Source organism: Aspergillus multicolor (genome assembly GCF_047715735.1).
Source record: "Aspergillus multicolor strain CBS 133.54 unplaced genomic scaffold BDW74scaffold_8, whole genome shotgun sequence".
Lineage (NCBI taxonomy): Eukaryota > Fungi > Ascomycota > Eurotiomycetes > Eurotiales > Aspergillaceae > Aspergillus > Aspergillus multicolor.
The window spans coordinates 220349-237620 of NW_027395959.1; the positions used below are offsets into that span (position 1 = coordinate 220349).

The following is a 17272-nucleotide window of genomic DNA, read 5'->3' on the forward strand; positions in this document are numbered from 1 at the left end:
GATGGATCGCCTTACCCCATGCGCCGGTCTGGATCTTCGCAAGGCGAAAAAAAAGGGTGCTGCATTATTTATCCAGAGCCAGCATGCGTCATGCCCCCAGCTTAGCTACTGGCGTAAAAATACATCGTAAGTGTTCCTGAAGATAAGTCAAGTCTTCCTTAGCCAGTCCTTGGACTCGTTAGCGCGGCCGATAGCCGGCCAATGACGCTGCGGGCAATGTGTGGGCAGCGTAGCGGTTATCTTATCGGGATGACTCAGTGCTGTCAGTGTCCCTCCCAGATTTTTTGTAGGCCGAAATCGCCCCTCGATTTCCGCCCCGCCGACTGGACCGGGGCTTGCCTTGCCATATTTAAAAAATCCCCTGCCCCCAGAACGATATCTGGACCTAGTCACCTACCTTCTACTCCTCCTTTACACCCAATTGGGCTTCCCAACAGTCCGGACACTTGATATATCCTTGTGTTGCTCAATTGATCTGCCAGAATGTGTGGTATCTTCGCCTGTCACCAGTACGTCTCTACTCTTTTCTGCCCCGATCTCCCGCGGGGAACTGTGCGCCGCGCTCTTCATTGCTAACGGACACCGCGAACAGCCACCCGGATGTGCAGGCTTTCAAGCCTACAGCCTTGCGCATGGCAAAGGCGTAAGTCTCCCCTGTTCAATGGCATTTTAACCTTGTCAATTGGGCTTTTGGCTGATTCGGAGCAGTGTGCGCCATCGCGGACCCGACTGGAGTGAGTCATGCGGTTATGGACCCTCTTTGACAAGAATTTATTCCTAACACAGTGCAACAGGTGGAAGCTTCATAGCCGATAAGACGGGTTAGTGACTCAATGCTGTGAATAATGGGAAGTTGAAACGTTGGTGCTGACCGGATTCTGCAGTCCTTTGCCACGAGCGTCTCTGTATCGTCGGTGTCGGTATGTACCCCAGCCTCGTCAAGGAATCCATTAGCCTCTCGGTTTTCTCTTTCATCGGTTGAATATTTGCTGAGACTGTTTTCTCTTCAAGACTCCGGTGCGCAACCCCTCGTTAACGATGATGGATCCCTCGCCTTGGCCGTCAACGGTGAAATCTACAACCACCGCATTGTGCGAAAGACCCTGGACGTGGAATACGAATATAAGACACACTCGGATTGTGAAGTCATCATTCCCCTGGTATGTGCGAAGGCATCAGCTGCGGTAAGAGGGTCATGGTACGGACATACTGACTGGTTTAGTACATGAAATATGGCCTCGATGCCCCCAAGCACCTCGATGGTATGTTCGCCTGGGTTCTGTACGACAAGAAGCAGGATAGAGTTGTCGCGGCACGTGATCCCATCGGTATCTGCAGTTTCTATATTGGTTGGTCCTCTCAGACTCCTGGAGCCGTTTACTTCGCTTCCGAGTTGAAGAGTCTGCACCCAGTCTGCGACAAGGTCCAGGCTTTCCCTCCCGGTCACATCTTTGACTCCAAGAGCGGTGAATTCTCCCGCTACTTCCAGCCCTCATGGTGGGACCCGACCAACGTTCCCAGCACGCCAATCAACTACAAGGCCATTCGCGACTCTCTCACCAAGTCGGTCCGCAAGCGTCTGATGGCGGAGGTCCCGTATGGTGTTCTGCTGTCTGGCGGTCTTGACTCTAGCTTGGTTGCTTCGATCGCCCAGCGTGAAACCCTGCGCTCGCAGAAGGCTAGCGCCGGCGTTCAGAGCGAGACCAACGGTGAACTGGTCGGTATTGATGATGAAAACGAGCTTTCCACGGTCAACTCCTTCCAGCAGCTGCAATCGTTCTCCATTGGTCTTCCCGGTGCCCCTGACACTGAGGCCGCCAAGGAGGTGGCCAAGTTCCTGGGAACTAAGCATCACGCTCTCACCTTCACTCTTGAAGACGGTCTCAACGCTCTCTCAGATGTTATCTACCACCTGGAAACATATGATGTGACCACTATCCGTGCATCCACACCTATGTACCTGCTCAGCCGCAAGATCAAGGCATATGGAGTCAAGATGGTCCTGAGTGGTGAGGGTAGTGACGAGATCTTCGGCGGGTACCTCTACTTCCACGCCGCTCCCAACAAGGAGGAGTTCCACAGGGAGACCGTTCGACGTGTGAAGAACCTGCACTTGGCAGACTGCCTCAGAGCCAACAAGTCAACATCCGCTTGGGGTCTGGAGGCCCGTGTTCCTTTCCTTGACAAGGAGTTCATTGAGACGTCTATGGCTGTTGATCCCCAGGAGAAGATGATCACAAAGGACCGCATCGAGAAGTACATCCTGCGCAAGGCGTTTGACACATCCGATGAGCCCGATGTTGAGCCCTACCTGCCAGACAAGATCCTTTGGCGCCAGAAGGAGCAGTTCAGTGACGGTGTCGGCTACAGCTGGATTGATGGTCTGAAGGACCACGCCGAGCTCAACGTCACCGATGAGATGATGAAGAACCCCAAGCCCGAGTGGGGTGATGATATTCCCGATACCAAGGAAGCGTACGTTTTGTCTCCCAACTTATGCCTCATATCAGAAAGCTAACATAGAAACAGCTACTGGTACCGCATGATGTTTGATGAGCACTTTCCCCCATCCTGTGCCTCCACAGTCGAGCGCTGGGTTCCTACATGGTCGAAGCAGAGCGACCCTAGCGGAAGGTATGTCGATATGAAGACAATGATTTGCGCATATAGATGCTGACTTCGATGCGTTTTTCCAGGGCCATTGCCACCCACAACGCTAAATACGATAACGCCGAATAAATGATTGTATAGCAAGGTTTTGCAAAAAATTGCGGGTTGTTATTCTTTGAGATATAGAGGCATGAATAGATGATTTGTCCGAGATCATTGTTTGTTTTTGGGCGCAAAGCGAGTTCTGACTATCGGCGTCTCCAGCGTCTGGTTCGTTCTGTTCAACTCCTGCGTGATATTGAGGCAACTGAACAGAATCGGGTGAAATAATGGATGTCTTCATGTTTTCAGCCAGGCTCTAGTTTGTTTCCTTCGTAGCTACTCTATTGCTGCCCGTTTAGAGTTCAGGCTAGCCTCTGATCATGTGCTGTTGTTTCAAAGGGTGTTTGACCCACGGATCCAATACAAGGCAGAGGAGAAAGAGACTGGGGATGCATTGAACCTCTATCTAGAGACGAAGTACGGAGTACCAGGACATGCAACTACTGGTTGTAGTTATATAGCTCAGAACGATTCAGAGTTCAGACTGGGGAAGATGACGAAAATAGAGCTCGGTCAAACAGATCGGATGCCCCAGGCGTTTTAAGGCACCGTCGGAATCCTTGCTCACGGCTTTTGCCGCAACGGCCAATCACAGCGGGTCCAGCTTCCCGTGCCCCAGCAACGCGAACTCAACCTCCCCATTGATGAGTTGAATCTTCTCCCGACTTCCTCCCCTCCGTCATCCCCATTCAAATCTTCCACTACTTTCCGTCCTTGTACCTTTGACGTTACCGTCTCATCACCTCTCTAACTCTACATAATGGCTGCTCCTGCTGCTTTCTCCGACATCGCCAAGGCGGCCAACGACGTACGTGCTGTGTTGGCCATTCTCCCACCTGCTTTCGCAAGGAAACTCGGTGGATGAGCTGAAGAATCACGGAATTTCAATACTGACTTGTTGTCCTATAGCTCCTCAACAAGGACTTCTACCACGGCTCTGCTGGTATGTAGCTTCATCGCAGCTTATTCGGCTTCCCTGTTTTGGCCTGGAGCTTAGCTGACTCTTACTGTTTTTAGCTGCCCTTGAGGTCAAGTCCAAGGCTCCCAATGGCGTCACCTTCAACGTGAAGGGCAAGTCCGCCCACGAGGGTCCCATCGCCGGTAGCGTAAGTCTTCGGTGACATTATTCTCTGGTTGAAGCTATCGCTAACAAGCAATCCGGAACAGCTCGAGGCCAAGTACGTCGACGCTCCTACTGGTAAACGCCCCCATGACAGCAAACGAAAAACACCCAAGAAGCCTGACAAGGCGCTCGTGGTCAATATATCACGATCGCATAACTTGTCACCGTCTACCAGAGTCATTCTGGCGACTAGGGTTGCCGAACATAGATTGATGCTAATAATCTCTCCTTGCTCAGGCCTCACCCTCACCCAGGCGTGGACCACCGCCAACGCCCTCGACACCAAGCTCGAGCTCGACAACAACATTGCCAAGGGTCTCAAGGCTGAGATCATTACCCAGTACCTCCCTGCTAAGCAGTCCAAGGGTGCCAAGCTCAACCTCCACTTCAAGCAGCCCAACGTCCACGCCCGTGCTTTCTTCGACCTCCTCAACGGTCCCTCTGCCAACTTCGACGCTGTTCTCGGCCACGAGGGCTTCCTCGTCGGTGCTGAGGGTGGCTACGACGTCCAGAAGGCCGCCATCACCAAGTACTCCGCTGCCGTCGGCTACAGCGTTCCCCAATACTCTGCTGCCATCCAGGCTGCCAACAACCTGACCGTCTTCTCCGCCAGCTACTACCACCGCGTCAACGCTCAGGTTGAGGCTGGTGCCAAGGCCACCTGGGACTCCAAGACCGGCAACTCCGTCGGCCTTGAGGTTGCGAGCAAGTACAGGCTCGACCCCTCTTCCTTCGCCAAGGTAAGTAACCGGAATCCCAAAAATGGAACCACGCGGATCTAACCCCTCTCTCAATTTAGGTCAAGATCAACGACCGTGGTATTGCCGCTCTGGCCTACAACGTTCTCCTCCGCCCTGGTGTCACCCTCGGCCTTGGTGCTTCTTTCGATACCCAGAACCTCAACCAGGCTGCTCACAAGGTTGGCGCCAGCTTCACCTTTGAGGCTTAAGCGACTTCTTTTCCGCCTTTTTGTTGATTCGGCTCACCTTCGCCTTTCTTCCCGTCCGTTATGCGAATTGTATATAAGGAGCAGGGATGTAGGGTTAGGTGGACCGTGATATCTAGATATTAGGGTAATAATCATGTACCGTAATTATTGACGACGACTGTATATCAATAAGACCGCATTTTTTATGTTCTGCGAGAACCTCTAGGCATTTTGGAAATGGTGGCGCATGGTGTATCTATATCTCGGTTTCAAAAGATCAGAGGTGCATCTACCAGAGCTGCTCTATAAAAGTTTATGTACAACTAAACTCTGGCAAATGCGCGCACATCCACGGCTATACCCGCACAAATATATTCTCACCCGTCCTTCACTTTTGAAGATCTCGTTTTGTGCGACTTCTCGTTGCTGGTGACACTCGACGGCCATCGGAGGAACCCCGTTATGGCGCCAGCACCTACCAGTATACTCGAAACTGCGATGAACCTCAAAGCAAAGTCGCCGCGACTGCCAATATACTGCTCATTGATATCCGCATTGGACCTTGACTTCCTTTCCTGTCTCCGCGCATCCTCCGCCGTCTGCGTCCGATAATGCCCACGCGCATTGAAATGCGATATGTTGTTCCGGTCAATGAACCCAGTCGGGTCATCTTCTTTCGCACCAGCGCCGCCCGCAGCACCGGCCGAACCACCAGACGAATAGTAACCGCCCGCCCCAGACGGCGCCCGTCTCCCTTTATTATTGCCATACCCGCCGTGCGCGTAGAAACTCGGCGGGGGCCCCTTAAACGTACCCCGCCGTTTACTGAGCCCGCTTGCCGGCCGCGACCCGAAGTATGATGCGCCGTGGCTGCTGTGGCTGCCCATGGGATGCTGGCCTGGTGTTGCGGTAGAGTGTGTGGATTGCGAGGTGTACGAGTGGATTCCGTGGTCGCGATCGTAGGTCGCGCGCTTTGTGCTGTTGCTGAGGGTTTGGTATGCGGAGGAGATCTTTGCGAAGCGGCCGGAGGCGCTGGGGTCGTTGGGGTTGCGGTCCGGATGGTGGGCGAGGGAGAGGGCGTAGAATTTCCTGGATTGAGTACGTTAGTAGGTGGCTCAATATATAGCTGGCCAGCAATCTTCTGCGGAGCTTGCAGTAACCAACTCACTTCTTGATTTCGGCTGGTGTGGCTGTTACGGGGACATCGAGGACTTCATAGAGGGTGGGTTCTCGGGATGAGGCGAGGTACTGAGGCCGCGTTGTTGAGAAGGCTGCTTTCTGGTTATATCCAAGGCCATGGCTAGACCTTTGTCTGGGTCTATGCCCGTAGCTGTGGAAGTCGAAAGTACTAGGGAAAATGTACTCGTGTGGCGAGTTTATTTGGTGGGAGTGAGAACAGTCAAGGAGGAATTGGGATACTGGCGTCCTCAGAGTGCGAGGAAACGGCATGCCTTTATGTACTTGCGTGGAAGAGGAGAGAGTTCTCAATGAGTGCAAATAGGTGATAGAAGACGGAGTGGAAATTTATTTCCTAAGATGGCGTCCGCCGCTTATCGGAGGCGCAATGCGTCATCGGTGCGCGAGTTTCGACTCTCGAAGTATGGAAGGTCTAAGGGGTATGCTGTAAAGTGCACTACTTACTTAGTGGCTATTCTAGAGCTTGCCAGATGTAATATAGTAGAATCTTAAAACAACAAAACTAACCAGTTAGCGCCAGACTTGCAGTCTTGATCCATGGTGCTCAATACTCCGTAGATAGACGTAGATTGCACGGAGCGGTGCACGAGGATTACTTTTATAAGGTCGGACTACACATCGAGTACTCTAAACGTTTGAGTCTACGTAGATATTGACTCATCCGTGATATTTCTTTGGATCACCGTAGTTTTACAAGGTAGATACTCTGCTGCTCCTATAGATATAGGCCGTGGCCAGGCTTGGCGCCTCATTATCTCATCGGCAATTCCCCGCTCTGGTTTTTCTCTTATTCAGACCGCATTCCTGCCTAGTTTTTGCCTCTTCAGCCCCAGCTTATCTTCTCACCATGGCTGCCCAGACTAGTGAGAAGCTAGAGAAGCTTGACCGTGAGTGTACTTGTCCCGCTTTTTCTTTTCAATTACCAGGCTAAATATTGTCTTCCGCAGTGAACGGTCAGAACGGCGACTCCGCCGCGGTTCCAGCGAAAGCGGACCAAGCGGAAGCCGGAGAGGCGGAGGATGACTCGGACGACGATGCAGATGATGCCAACGCCGGTGCTGAGGGTGCCGCCAATGGAGGTATGCATGCGCCCGGTTTTGACTTCGCGGGGGTCTGTTTTGGTTATATTCCGCTGACTAGAATCAACAATATTAGCCGCCAAAAAGAAGAAGAAGCGCAAGTCAAAGAAGAAGAAGAAGGGAGGCGCCAAAGTACAGAGCTCTCCTCCCCGTGTCCCGGTGTCGAATTTATTCCCGAACGGCCAGTACCCCGAGGGCGAGATCGTTGAGTACCTGAACGAGAACTCGTTCCGCACAACCAACGAAGAGAAGCGCTACCTCGACCGCATGAACAATGACTTCTTGCAGGAATATCGCCAGGGTGCCGAGGTCCACCGCCAGGTCCGCCAGTATGCGCAGAAGAACATCAAGCCTGGCCAGACGTTGACGGAGATTGCGGAGGGCATCGAGGACTCCGTTCGTGCTCTGACCGGCCACCAGGGTCTCGAGGAGGGCGATAACATTAAGGGTGGTATGGGTTTTCCTTGTGGTCTGAGCATCAACCACTGTGCCGCCCACTACACTCCGAACGCTGGCAACAAGATGGTGTTGCAGCAGGGTGACGTGATGAAGGTCGACTTCGGTGCGCACCTCAACGGTCGTATTGTTGACAGTGCGTTTACGATGTCTTTCGACCCCGTCTATGACCCTCTCCTAGAGGCTGTTAAAGATGCTACAAACACCGGTATCCGCGAGGCTGGAATTGATGTCCGCATGAGTGATATCGGTGCCGCAATCCAAGAGACTATGGAGAGTTACGAGATTGAACTAAACGGAACCACGTACCCTATCAAGCCCATCCGTAACCTCAACGGCCACAACATTGATCAGCATGTTATCCACGGTGGCAAGAGTGTCCCCATTGTGAAGGGTTCAGACCAGACCAAGATGGAGGAAGGCGAAGTTTTCGCCATTGAGACCTTCGGTAGTACCGGAAAGGGCTACGTGAGAGAAGACGTACGTACTCCGATCCCATCCACCAGCTAGGAAACTCATGTATATCAGATGGAAACCTCTCACTATGCGCTGGTCCCGAATGCCGCTCAAGTGCCTTTGCGTCTGTCCTCGGCAAAGAACCTGTTGAATGTCATTAACAAGAACTTCGGTACTCTGCCTTGGTGCCGTCGTTACCTTGACCGACTTGGCCAGGACAAGTATCTTCTTGGTGTAAGTGTTTGTTGCATCCCTAAACCAGGTCCTAGCTAATGTCTTTCCAGCTGAACAACCTGGTTCAATCAGGAATTGTCCAAGATTATCCTCCCCTCTGTGACCAAAAGGGCTCATACACCGCCCAATACGAACATGTAGGTTCCCAGACTCTGTCTTGTTGACCTAGAGACTAACCCTAACTATAGACGATTGTGCTCCGACCTACCGTGAAGGAGGTTATTAGCCGTGGAGACGACTACTAGACACCCTATGATCTTGGATGCATGAACTTTACATAGTTTATATAAAACTGTACGAAGTAAAAACGAATTGAATGAACGGATATTTGCGTGGCATACTTTGAGCGATCGTCCCATTCCAACGGTTGGCGCGCCCCACGTGGAAGGCAAAGGTTCCGAGACTTGTCTCCCGAGTTTCAGTTTCTAATTGAACCACACCTTTGGCTCTCTATTATTCTACAATTGTAAAGAACTGTCAGTTGTCACTACATTCGATGGCCTAAAAGCTACTACCACCTCATTTTTCATCCGCATTTCCCCCCTTCTTCCACTCCCACAATGGCTTCGACAGTTGCCACCTCCGCTACACCGCAGCTCCGCGTGTCGGCCGCGAAGAATCTCCCCAAAGCTTCAGAACAGCATGATGCGGAGCCCTCAGTGCGAGTCCAGCCTCCAGGGAATTCCTCATTCGAGGACCACTTTTTTTGGACGTATACAGAGGAGCCGCATCGCTCAAGACGGCAAGCAATCATCAAGGCACACCCAGAGGTATTTCCGCTCTATCTTCGAGTGGTCGTGTTCCTGAAAGCTAATCTTTACAATCTACCAGGTAACCAAGCTTTGCGGACCAGAGCCATTGACCAAATATGTGGTTCTGGGTGTTGTATCCCTTCAAATTTGTTGCGCATACCTCCTCCGGGAAACGTCCTTCTTCTCCTGGCGCTTTTGGTTGACGGCGTACGTGATCGGAGCCACCTCGAACCAGAATCTCTTCCTCGCCATCCATGAAATATCACATAACCTCGCTTTCCGGTCGCCCATGGCCAACAGACTCCTGGCCATCTTTGCGAACCTTCCCATCGGGCTACCATACAGCGCCGCCTTTAGGGTATGCACTTCCTATAAGAACACTTGATCAAGGAGAGAAAGCTGACGAACTACCCCAGCCCTACCACCTCACTCACCACAAATCCCTCGGCGTCGCTGGTCTCGACACTGACCTCCCAACAGCCTTCGAAGCCTTCGTTCTCGACTCTCTCCTCGGCAAGGCTTTCTTCTGCACTTTCCAAATCTTCTTTTACGCCCTCCGCCCCATGTTCATCTACAGCCCACCCTTCACGATCATCCACCTCCTAAACCTCTTCGTCCAACTATCATTCGATTACATCCTTACAAGAGCCTGTAACGGCTCCCTCAGCCCAGTCCTCTACCTCCTTCTCAGCTCCTTCCTCGCTGGATCCCTCCACCCCTGCGCAGGACACTTCATTGCGGAACACTACTTCTTTTCAAACATCAACCACGGCACCGAATCACTGCAGGAACTGAAGGGAGAAAAGGGAGAGAAACACCCTCTCTCCTCCCTTCCGCCTCCAGAAACATACTCCTATTACGGACCTCTAAATATCTTGACCTACAACGTCGGCCTGCACAACGAACACCACGACTTTCCTGCTATACCGTGGACAAAGCTTCATACTCTCCACCGTATCGCTAGTGAGTTCTACGAGCCTTTACCCTGCCATCGGAGTTGGGTCTGGGTTACCTGGACCTTCATCCTAGACAAGAATGTCGGTCCCTGGTGCCGCGTCAAGAGAGAACAGGGCGGTCGACTTGTTGGGGGTGGGGGTGGTAACGGCAGTGCCACTACCACCGGCCGCGCAGGCGAGGGCATCTCCGCTGGTCCCGACGAGACCGGTGATAACGGTTGGAAGGAGAGCGAGATTCAAAATTGACCTACATCCGAACAACTTGCCTTCACTAGCTAATCCCTTATATTTTAGTTCATCTATGTCATGATACTGGATTGGCTTTCGCGATACTTGTATTTCTTGGCGCGCGCTGATATGTACGCTAAATGATGAATGTGCTTTCGCTACTTTAGAACTTATGAAGCCATTATCATCTGTTCAGCATAAATCCCGTAATACCTCTAAATACAAATCACAGCTCAGACTGGCGCTATAATTTTAAGCAAGATAGAATTGATCGGAGATAAGCTATGTAAGACTGCTTGGTCCATGTTTAGTGGCATACGCCCCAGTTTAAGAGGTATAACGTAGCATCATCGTCATTACTTATATTTGCATGGTTATCACATACGTTCGTCTCTAAAACCTATGCTCGCTTGAAGAAAAGATATCCACATAAGGTCCAACAATAGAGCGAAGAGAATGGTTCGAAAGGCAAGTCTAACCAGCCTGTAGGCTCATACTGATAATGGATGTAGTGAATTGCTCAGCCTCCTTATCAGAAATCCACTCGGCACGAACCCTGCTAACTTTGTCTCCCAACTCTCATGCCTCTTTCGTTGTTTTCATTGAGTCTTGAGTTTGACGCGTCATGAGAACGCTGCCGAGGCCATAGTATTCAAAGCGAACTTCGTGGAGCATATGAAAGAAAAAAAGGTGGGTTGATGTAAGGTGTGAACAAACGAAAAATCAATGATAGGCGGCTCGAGATGAACACAGGCGGATTGCAGTAGAAGTAGGAAATAGGTATTTGGGTAACGAAAAGAAAGGGAATAAAGAGAGATTAAAAGAAGAAATAGGCGATCAAGAAACTTAGCAGGCATAAGCTTGCAACAATTCTGACTGGCACACCTGCCTCAACCGCCTGCGCCTGCTGCACGAGGCCTGCCGGTGACTTTTCGTTCTCGCCCCCAATCTTTCTCTGTCGCAAACCCTGGTCTGCGAGCTTGTCTTTCAAGCGCTGAATTTGCGCATTTGCCTCCAACAGTCGAGCTTCGTAATCATTCTGTTTTACGCTGCTTGCAGCAGAAGACTTCGCTGACACCGCCTTGTTTTCAGACACTTGTGGTGTAAGATATTCCCGCTTGACGCTCTCGTTAAAATCCGGAGCGGGGATGGGCGACGTGGCGGTAGGGTTCTTCGAAAGCCCGGCGGCGGGAGTCTCAAAGTCTCCCTGCGGTGAAGAGTAGGAGGGAGGTTCGTCATCGTGGGCATTCTTTATGTGATAGACGTTAGTGAGCCAAACCAATAAACTGTCAAAGACAAAATACGACTTACCGTGCCATTTGTATCTTCCTGTTTGATTGAAGGCTCATCGGCGGCGAGCCAGGTTACTCGTATCTTGCGCTCCTGGATGGCTGACTTGGTGGCTTTCTCGAACTGTGAGCCGATTAGAAAAGGAGACATGTAGCATTGCATTGCAGTCACATACGACAGAGCTGACGTTAGCGAATTCCATATCCTTTGTGACCGCCACGGTTTGGACCAGGAACTTGTCCTTGCACTTGGCGTCCGGGGTTGGTTCGTCCTTCATGGCCTGCAACAACACTGTTCTCTTTATCAATTATGATGCCCCGCAGCAACGGGTTACGGAGCCATACCCTGAACTTCCACATGCTTTCCTGGTTCTATCCTTCCCGAGTTGGGTCGGACACAATAACTGTTGGTGGTTTAGCCGAACGTTCGATTGCATAGCGGGCTGTGATTATCACGTACTGTTTGGGGGCAGTGGTTTTGACCTATTTCAAGCAACATAATATTAGCAAAACAAACGATGCTTGATGCAAGAGCTTGGGAAGCGCATACCTTGAAGACGACGGCATCCGGGTTGTTATTTGTGAGATGCAATACCTGGCATATTTCACGGTTGAAAGGGCCTGGTTCGCATGTCAGTACGCCCGTCTGAACATGAATCGAGACTCATTCCCTAAACATACGTTTGAAGCCAAGGTCTGGGGGGTCGAGGAGGATGGACATGGTGATTGTAGGGTGATAGGTGTTCGCAGTGTGGGAAGACGGCACGGAGACTCGGTGGTCGTTTCACAGGGCGAATCGGCCCAAGATAGACGAGTAGTTGGGGACAAGGAGAGACCAGCAGCGAGACTCTGGATAATGGCGGTACCTGACGGCGGTAGAACGGAGTCAGGGTAGCGGAATATCGATAAAATGGATACAGGAGTTGGAGATAGGCAGCGTTGGTACTCCGTAGTTGTGATTTGAAGCCAGACACCGGAGTTCAGGCGCAACCAAATTAATTGCTGGGGGGAAGAGCGTCGCGACTGCTGGTTGGGCCGGACCGCTGACTCAGCTGCTGCCGGGTGAAGTCATCACTGCCAGCGTGCTCGTGATCCTTTCCATTGTCTAGACAAGTTCTCTTGATTTCCAGCTTACAGGGTTATGACTCTGTTCTGTTGGCCTACACTTCCGTCATTCCTCAGGCAGTTCTGTGGCTGCATGACGGTATGTATCGCTGTTCCGATTGAGAATCCGACATCCTCGGGGAAGCAGAAGAAGCGGTTCCTAGATATGGTTCCTGAACATGTGATACGGATGGCTTCTGTGGGAGAGCTTCGCTTACTTTATGGCACCATTCGATGATTAGCGTAATCGTATACAACTGACACTGTGGTTTCTCTACTGCCACTACTGAAGTCTTCTAGAATAATTGGGCATGGCCCCGGGGTGCATACTTGTCTAGTCAATTGAGTTACAGCAAACACCCGACGCATGTTGTGAAACCCCCAAAAAGTTAAGCCTTATTGGACTGAAGTCTACGGAGTACAATTTGTGCCCCCATAATTTCTCAATATTTCTGTATACGAAGTTGAGGTATTGCTTAGAAAGCATTGGACGGCTGTTCATATCGGCTGTTTTTATTCTTCAAGACTTGCATTGGGGGGCCATGGGGTAAGTAGTACGCCAGAAATGGCATGCACCATTTTCATAGCCATGCAACTCTGATATAAAATGATAGGATCACTATGGAGGATGGTTGACAATCTTTTGCAAGCAATGACAGTTCTGTTTGGGGACGTCCTTTACCTAGGTAAATAAAGCATGGGTCCATTTCAGTCTGGGTTCTGTTGATAGATGGGGGCATAGATCGAGCGGGTCATCCCGCAGTTTGGCCCTCCGCCGCCGCCGATACGTCACCCTACAACGGGCCACGGCCATCTTGCCAACACTTTCATTCTCCGCATCCACTCTCACTCACAGAACACCTCTCAGCCAGCCGGCACAAAACATAGACACCGTCCTGAATTCTCCATCTATTTGCTAAATAGAGCTATGACTACGTCAGATCTGGATCAGCTCATTGAGATGGGCTTTGAGAGAGAGCGCTCTGAGCTAGCAGTCAAACAAAGCGGTGGGCGTGAGTTTCGCTACCCTTCACTGTGTTCCCGCTAATACTCATGGCTTATGCACAGTGCAAGGGGCTCTCGAATGGCTTGAAAAAAACCAGGATAAGTCACTCGAAGAGATTACGGCAGGGGCCGAAGAGGACGAAGAAGAAGGGCCAGCACTCAAACCCGGCGAGGAAGCCCGGAGCTTGGTTTGCAATGAATGCGGAAAAAAGTTTCGTAGTCATGCCCAAGCCGAATTTCACGCCTCAAAGACTCAGCATGTCGATTTCTCGGAGTCGGCAGAGGAGATTGCGCCGCTGACCGAGGAAGAGAAGAAAACCAGACTACAAGAGCTCAGGGAGAAGCTAGCAGCTAAGCGTGCGGGTCAATCAGAACAGGACAAGATTGACAAGAAGCGGAACGAGGTATGGCAGAGGCCATCAATCCGATCTCGAATATTGCTGATTCGCGGTCATGGTTTAGGAGATTCGAAGAAAGGCTACCAAGGAGTCCCAAGACGCCAAGGAGGAGCTCGAGAGAAAACAGAGGATCAAGGAAGCTGCCAAAAAGAAGCAGGAGAAGCAGGATGAGATCGAAGCTAAGCGCCGTGTTAAGGCTAGAATTGAAGCGGATAAGGAGGAGCGACGACTAAGGGCTGAGCGTGAGAAGGCCGAACGTGCTGGGGTCACGCCTCCTGCTCAACCAGCCGCTACGCCAGCAGCTACAACGTCCGGGCCTGTCGCATCCAAACCAGCTTCCGCTTACACAGAAACTCGCCTACGTTTCCAAACATCAAAGGGGAATGTTATGAAAACATTGCCCGTCGACACAACACTTTTTGAGGTTGTCTCGGCGCTGAAGACAGAAGACGGAATTGAGGTCAACAGCTTTCGCCAGAACTTCCCGAGAAAGGTCTTCAACTCTGAATTCTACGGCGAGTCACTGAAGGACCTTGGACTCGTACCTAGCGCGAGTCTTGTGGTCGAATAATCTTGAGGCGGAACCTAAAGTACTCCGTACTTGGATCCAAATAAATCTACTTAGAGAGGTTAGAACATCACGATTGATGAATGCTTAAAGATAAAATATGGTCCTCGGATTTGACCACAATTATCGAGATAATCCTCTACTTATGGCCATCGTAAACCGTTAGCTTGGTTATCCATCATTCCTCGTGGCCCTTCTTGAGTGTCTGGTGTAGACGCACGTGACTTCGCGGCATAGCAGGATATCCCGACGCGTCTCCACGCCAGATGAGCGCCAACCCGTGCCTTGAGCTACCACTCATTTCAGTACAATCTCAGCTTCTCATGATAGCTCTCATAGACTAAGTTTATCCATAAACATACTTATGCCAGCGTGAGTTTCCTGCCAGTGCCCGTCTCGGCACTCAATGAACCTACGTAAACTAACGCGTACCGCGTCTTCAGCGTTGGCGACCAACATCGAGGCAGCCCGGCGAGCATCACGATGCCAGATGCAACAGGAGCCATCGCCAAAAACCCGCTCAATGAAACTCCAACACGCTCTAATCAATACACTCCCGAGGAAGCTGCCGCCCTTCAGGCACGCCTCGAGAAGAAATTAGGGCCAGAGTACATCTCCTCTCGACCTGGAGCGGCGGGGCTCAAAGTACACTACCTCTCTGCGGATAAGTGTATAAACCTTGCCAACGAAGTGTTTGGGTTTAACGGATGGTCGAGTTCGATCCAAAACATCCAGATTGATTTTGTACGAGTTTCTCCGCATCTATGCTTGTTTAAATCGTGACTACAGGTAGAAAGTGTGTTGCTGATGTGAACATTGTCTCTTAGGTTGACGAGTCCCCGAATACAGGAAAGGTCACTCTGGGCCTATCGGTAATAGTAAGGGTGACTTTGAAGGATGGAGCCTACCATGAGGTTTGTTTAACTATTTTTAGTCGGCCACGGAGTTCTTTATTCAGCGCTGACGGTTGGCAATACCAGGATGTGGGATACGGGCATATGGAGAACTGCAAGGGAAAAGCCGCCGCGTTTGAGAAGGCTAAAAAAGAGGCAACGACTGACGCCTTAAAACGAGCTTTGCGGAACTTCGGCAATGTGTTGGGCAACTGTGTATACGACAAGGATTACATTTCCAAGGTTTCGAAGCTGAAGACAATACCAGTATGTGTCTTCTTTTTCTCTCTTCATTGCCTCTGCGTTGACACTCTGCAGACGAAGTTGGACGTGAATGATCTGCACCGTCATCCCGACTTTGCTCCTATCAAGAGGGAACCAGTACAACCAAAGCCGCCTCCAGAGGACGACGATTTGCCGCCCCGTCCGTCGGTTACTACAAGGAATACACCCAAAAATGAGGCTGATATCGATGCGGAGTTTGGAAGTAAGCTCATACCATACATGGCCTGATTTACTCCAAGGTGCTAACGAGACCAGGCGATGTGTTCGATGAGGCCGACTTCAATGTCGGCGAGAGCGAGTACCCAGATGAAGTAATGGCAGACGACACGAAGACACATCAGCCACCAACCCCAATAACAAGACCCAACAATCCACCGAATCGCCCAAACTATGCGTCTGGTGTACCATCAAGGGCTAATCCCCATGTCGTCACGCCGTCTAAACCGGAAAGATCCATAAACCATACCGCAGCGGGCAGGCCGATCCCTAACCAGCCCCCGAATAGTCGACCATACCCTCCAGTAGCCCAAAATCAAAATCAATATATGAACCAAAGGCAATCCGTTCCGCCTCCAGACGCTCAAAGAGGATATCAAAATGGGAGACCAATACCGCCAGGGCAGCGTGCCAGTAATGGAACGACGATATCGGGTCCCAACGCACAGGTGCACATCAAACAGGAACCTGTTGTGAAGCCTCAAAATCAACCACCGCAAAATATGGCTGCTTCAGGTACCCCAGGCATGGGTGGTCAAGCCCCCCCGGTCGTTGGATTTTTCTCCGCTAGAGGAGTCGATATGTTACGAGAAAACCCGCATGGCGCGGCCGCCGCTGCCCCAGCATTTGACCCGCATGCAGAAAGCCCGTCTATTCGCAAAACGGCAGGCGTCGACCACACTAAGAGCGTACCGATCTCTAAACCAATGTTAACCTCACCAGCGCCCAACCAAACTCGCGACTTCATCAATCCCTCCGCAGACATGCATCGAAAGCTCGGCGCACCCGGCGGCAGCGGGGCCGGTGGTCCCATAAACAGGGGTCCCTCTACATCCTCCTACCGTCCCTTGACACGGCCGAATATTGACCCTAGGACTGCTGCACCAACCAACACTTCTGTTGCCAATTGGAATGAAACCGGGTCCGCGAATACAAATGGAAAACGACCGCCTCTGAACGACGTCACCAATGCTTCTATGCCCGGCGGGAACGGGCCAACTTCTGCCACTGGCTTCAATGATCCGAAAAGAGCAAGGTACGACGGCACCATGCCTCCGCAGCAGCAACAACAACAACCGCATCAGCGGTGATAAGACCAACCTTCTTGTGCTTGATACTAGGCGTATACGATACCACCAACTATCCTTGATCACTACCATCGCACTATGAACTCGAACAATTTTACATTCAGGAGTTGGGGACTGGCGTCACGGAAAATCCAGGGAACATGAAATGGCTGGGCTCACTTTGCATGCTTGTGTGTTTGATGATTGATATCCAAGGCATTGGACTTGATTTATTTGAGTTTTCGCGGGATCTTTAACTTGTTTCTTGCTTATCCGTCTTGCTATTATACTCAAGCGACCAAGGTTTGTTTTTCTTCTAAATGACT

General features: G+C 51.1%; 8 protein-coding genes across 8 annotated transcripts; 5 read left to right on the forward strand and 3 right to left on the reverse strand.

The window, feature by feature from the left end:
• Nucleotides 1-327: 327 nt before the first annotated feature.
• On the forward strand, nt 328-3168 carry BDW74DRAFT_150390 (asparagine synthetase B). Its single transcript, XM_073724012.1, has 9 exons — nt 328-509; nt 593-643; nt 709-734; nt 795-821; nt 885-920; nt 1012-1160; nt 1223-2475; nt 2530-2634; nt 2697-3168. Exons 1-9 carry the CDS (start codon nt 484-486, stop codon nt 2737-2739), a joined length of 1716 nt encoding a protein of 571 aa, XP_073585176.1. The 5' UTR covers nt 328-483; the 3' UTR covers nt 2740-3168.
• Nucleotides 3169-3472: 304 nt separating this feature from the next.
• Nucleotides 3473-4784, forward strand: BDW74DRAFT_176773 (porin; the record flags this gene model as incomplete). Its single annotated transcript, XM_073728727.1, has 5 exons — nt 3473-3520; nt 3622-3655; nt 3730-3818; nt 3880-4575; nt 4635-4784. 5 exons carry the CDS (start codon nt 3473-3475, stop codon nt 4782-4784), a joined length of 1017 nt encoding a protein of 338 aa, XP_073585177.1.
• Nucleotides 4785-5140: 356 nt separating this feature from the next.
• Nucleotides 5141-6212, reverse strand: BDW74DRAFT_176774 (DnaJ domain protein; the record flags this gene model as incomplete). Its single annotated transcript, XM_073728728.1, has 2 exons — nt 5141-5852; nt 5932-6212. The coding sequence occupies 2 exons, from the start codon at nt 6210-6212 to the stop codon at nt 5141-5143; spliced, it is 993 nt and encodes a 330-aa protein (XP_073585178.1).
• Nucleotides 6213-6807: 595 nt separating this feature from the next.
• On the forward strand, nt 6808-10139 carry BDW74DRAFT_167136 (uncharacterized protein; the record flags this gene model as incomplete). The annotated part of the gene is made up of 8 exons (XM_073726659.1): nt 6808-6847; nt 6908-7039; nt 7116-7975; nt 8024-8185; nt 8236-8322; nt 8782-8955; nt 9017-9295; nt 9354-10139. 8 exons carry the CDS (start codon nt 6808-6810, stop codon nt 10137-10139), a joined length of 2520 nt encoding a protein of 839 aa, XP_073585179.1.
• Nucleotides 10140-10329: 190 nt separating this feature from the next.
• BDW74DRAFT_150399 (putative integral ER membrane protein Scs2) lies at nt 10330-12499 on the reverse strand. Its single transcript, XM_073724013.1, has 7 exons — nt 12092-12499; nt 11961-12031; nt 11871-11893; nt 11756-11814; nt 11587-11702; nt 11433-11534; nt 10330-11370 (listed from the first exon to the last, which is right to left on the reverse strand). Exons 1-7 carry the CDS (start codon nt 12129-12131, stop codon nt 10939-10941), a joined length of 843 nt encoding a protein of 280 aa, XP_073585180.1. The 5' UTR covers nt 12132-12499; the 3' UTR covers nt 10330-10938.
• A 584-nt stretch (nt 12500-13083) lies between these two features.
• Nucleotides 13084-13316, reverse strand: BDW74DRAFT_150402 (uncharacterized protein). Its single transcript, XM_073724014.1, has one exon. The coding sequence runs from the start codon at nt 13252-13254 to the stop codon at nt 13096-13098; it is 159 nt and encodes a 52-aa protein (XP_073585181.1). The 5' UTR covers nt 13255-13316; the 3' UTR covers nt 13084-13095.
• A 126-nt stretch (nt 13317-13442) lies between these two features.
• Nucleotides 13443-14488, forward strand: BDW74DRAFT_176778 (uncharacterized protein; the record flags this gene model as incomplete). Its single annotated transcript, XM_073728729.1, has 3 exons — nt 13443-13527; nt 13583-13923; nt 13982-14488. 3 exons carry the CDS (start codon nt 13443-13445, stop codon nt 14486-14488), a joined length of 933 nt encoding a protein of 310 aa, XP_073585182.1.
• Nucleotides 14489-14954: 466 nt separating this feature from the next.
• On the forward strand, nt 14955-16970 carry BDW74DRAFT_190133 (RAD52 DNA repair protein RADC; the record flags this gene model as incomplete). Its single annotated transcript, XM_073732118.1, has 5 exons — nt 14955-15229; nt 15313-15399; nt 15466-15645; nt 15697-15865; nt 15919-16970. The coding sequence occupies exons 1-5, from the start codon at nt 14969-14971 to the stop codon at nt 16968-16970; spliced, it is 1749 nt and encodes a 582-aa protein (XP_073585183.1). The 5' UTR covers nt 14955-14968.
• Nucleotides 16971-17272: the final 302 nt, after the last annotated feature.

Bases quoted from the DNA above. Each gene is read 5' to 3' on its own strand.
- BDW74DRAFT_150390 (XM_073724012.1), top strand. From the start codon at position 484: ATGTGTGGTATCTTCGCCTGTCACCA. The intron at 822-884 runs GTTAGTGACTCA...CGGATTCTGCAG, and splicing joins CTTCATAGCCGATAAGACGG to TCCTTTGCCACGAGCGTCTC. The intron at 1,161-1,222 runs GTATGTGCGAAG...TGACTGGTTTAG, and splicing joins GTGAAGTCATCATTCCCCTG to TACATGAAATATGGCCTCGA.
- BDW74DRAFT_150399 (XM_073724013.1), bottom strand. From the start codon at position 12,131: ATGTCCATCCTCCTCGACCCCCCAGACCTTGGCTTCAAAC. The intron at 12,032-12,091 runs GTATGTTTAGGG...CATGCGAACCAG, and splicing joins CCCAGACCTTGGCTTCAAAC to GCCCTTTCAACCGTGAAATA. The intron at 11,703-11,755 runs GTATGGCTCCGT...TAAAGAGAACAG, and splicing joins AAAGCATGTGGAAGTTCAGG to TGTTGTTGCAGGCCATGAAG.
- BDW74DRAFT_150402 (XM_073724014.1), bottom strand. From the start codon at position 13,254: ATGCCCCCATCTATCAACAGAACCCAGACTGAAATGGACCCATGCTTT.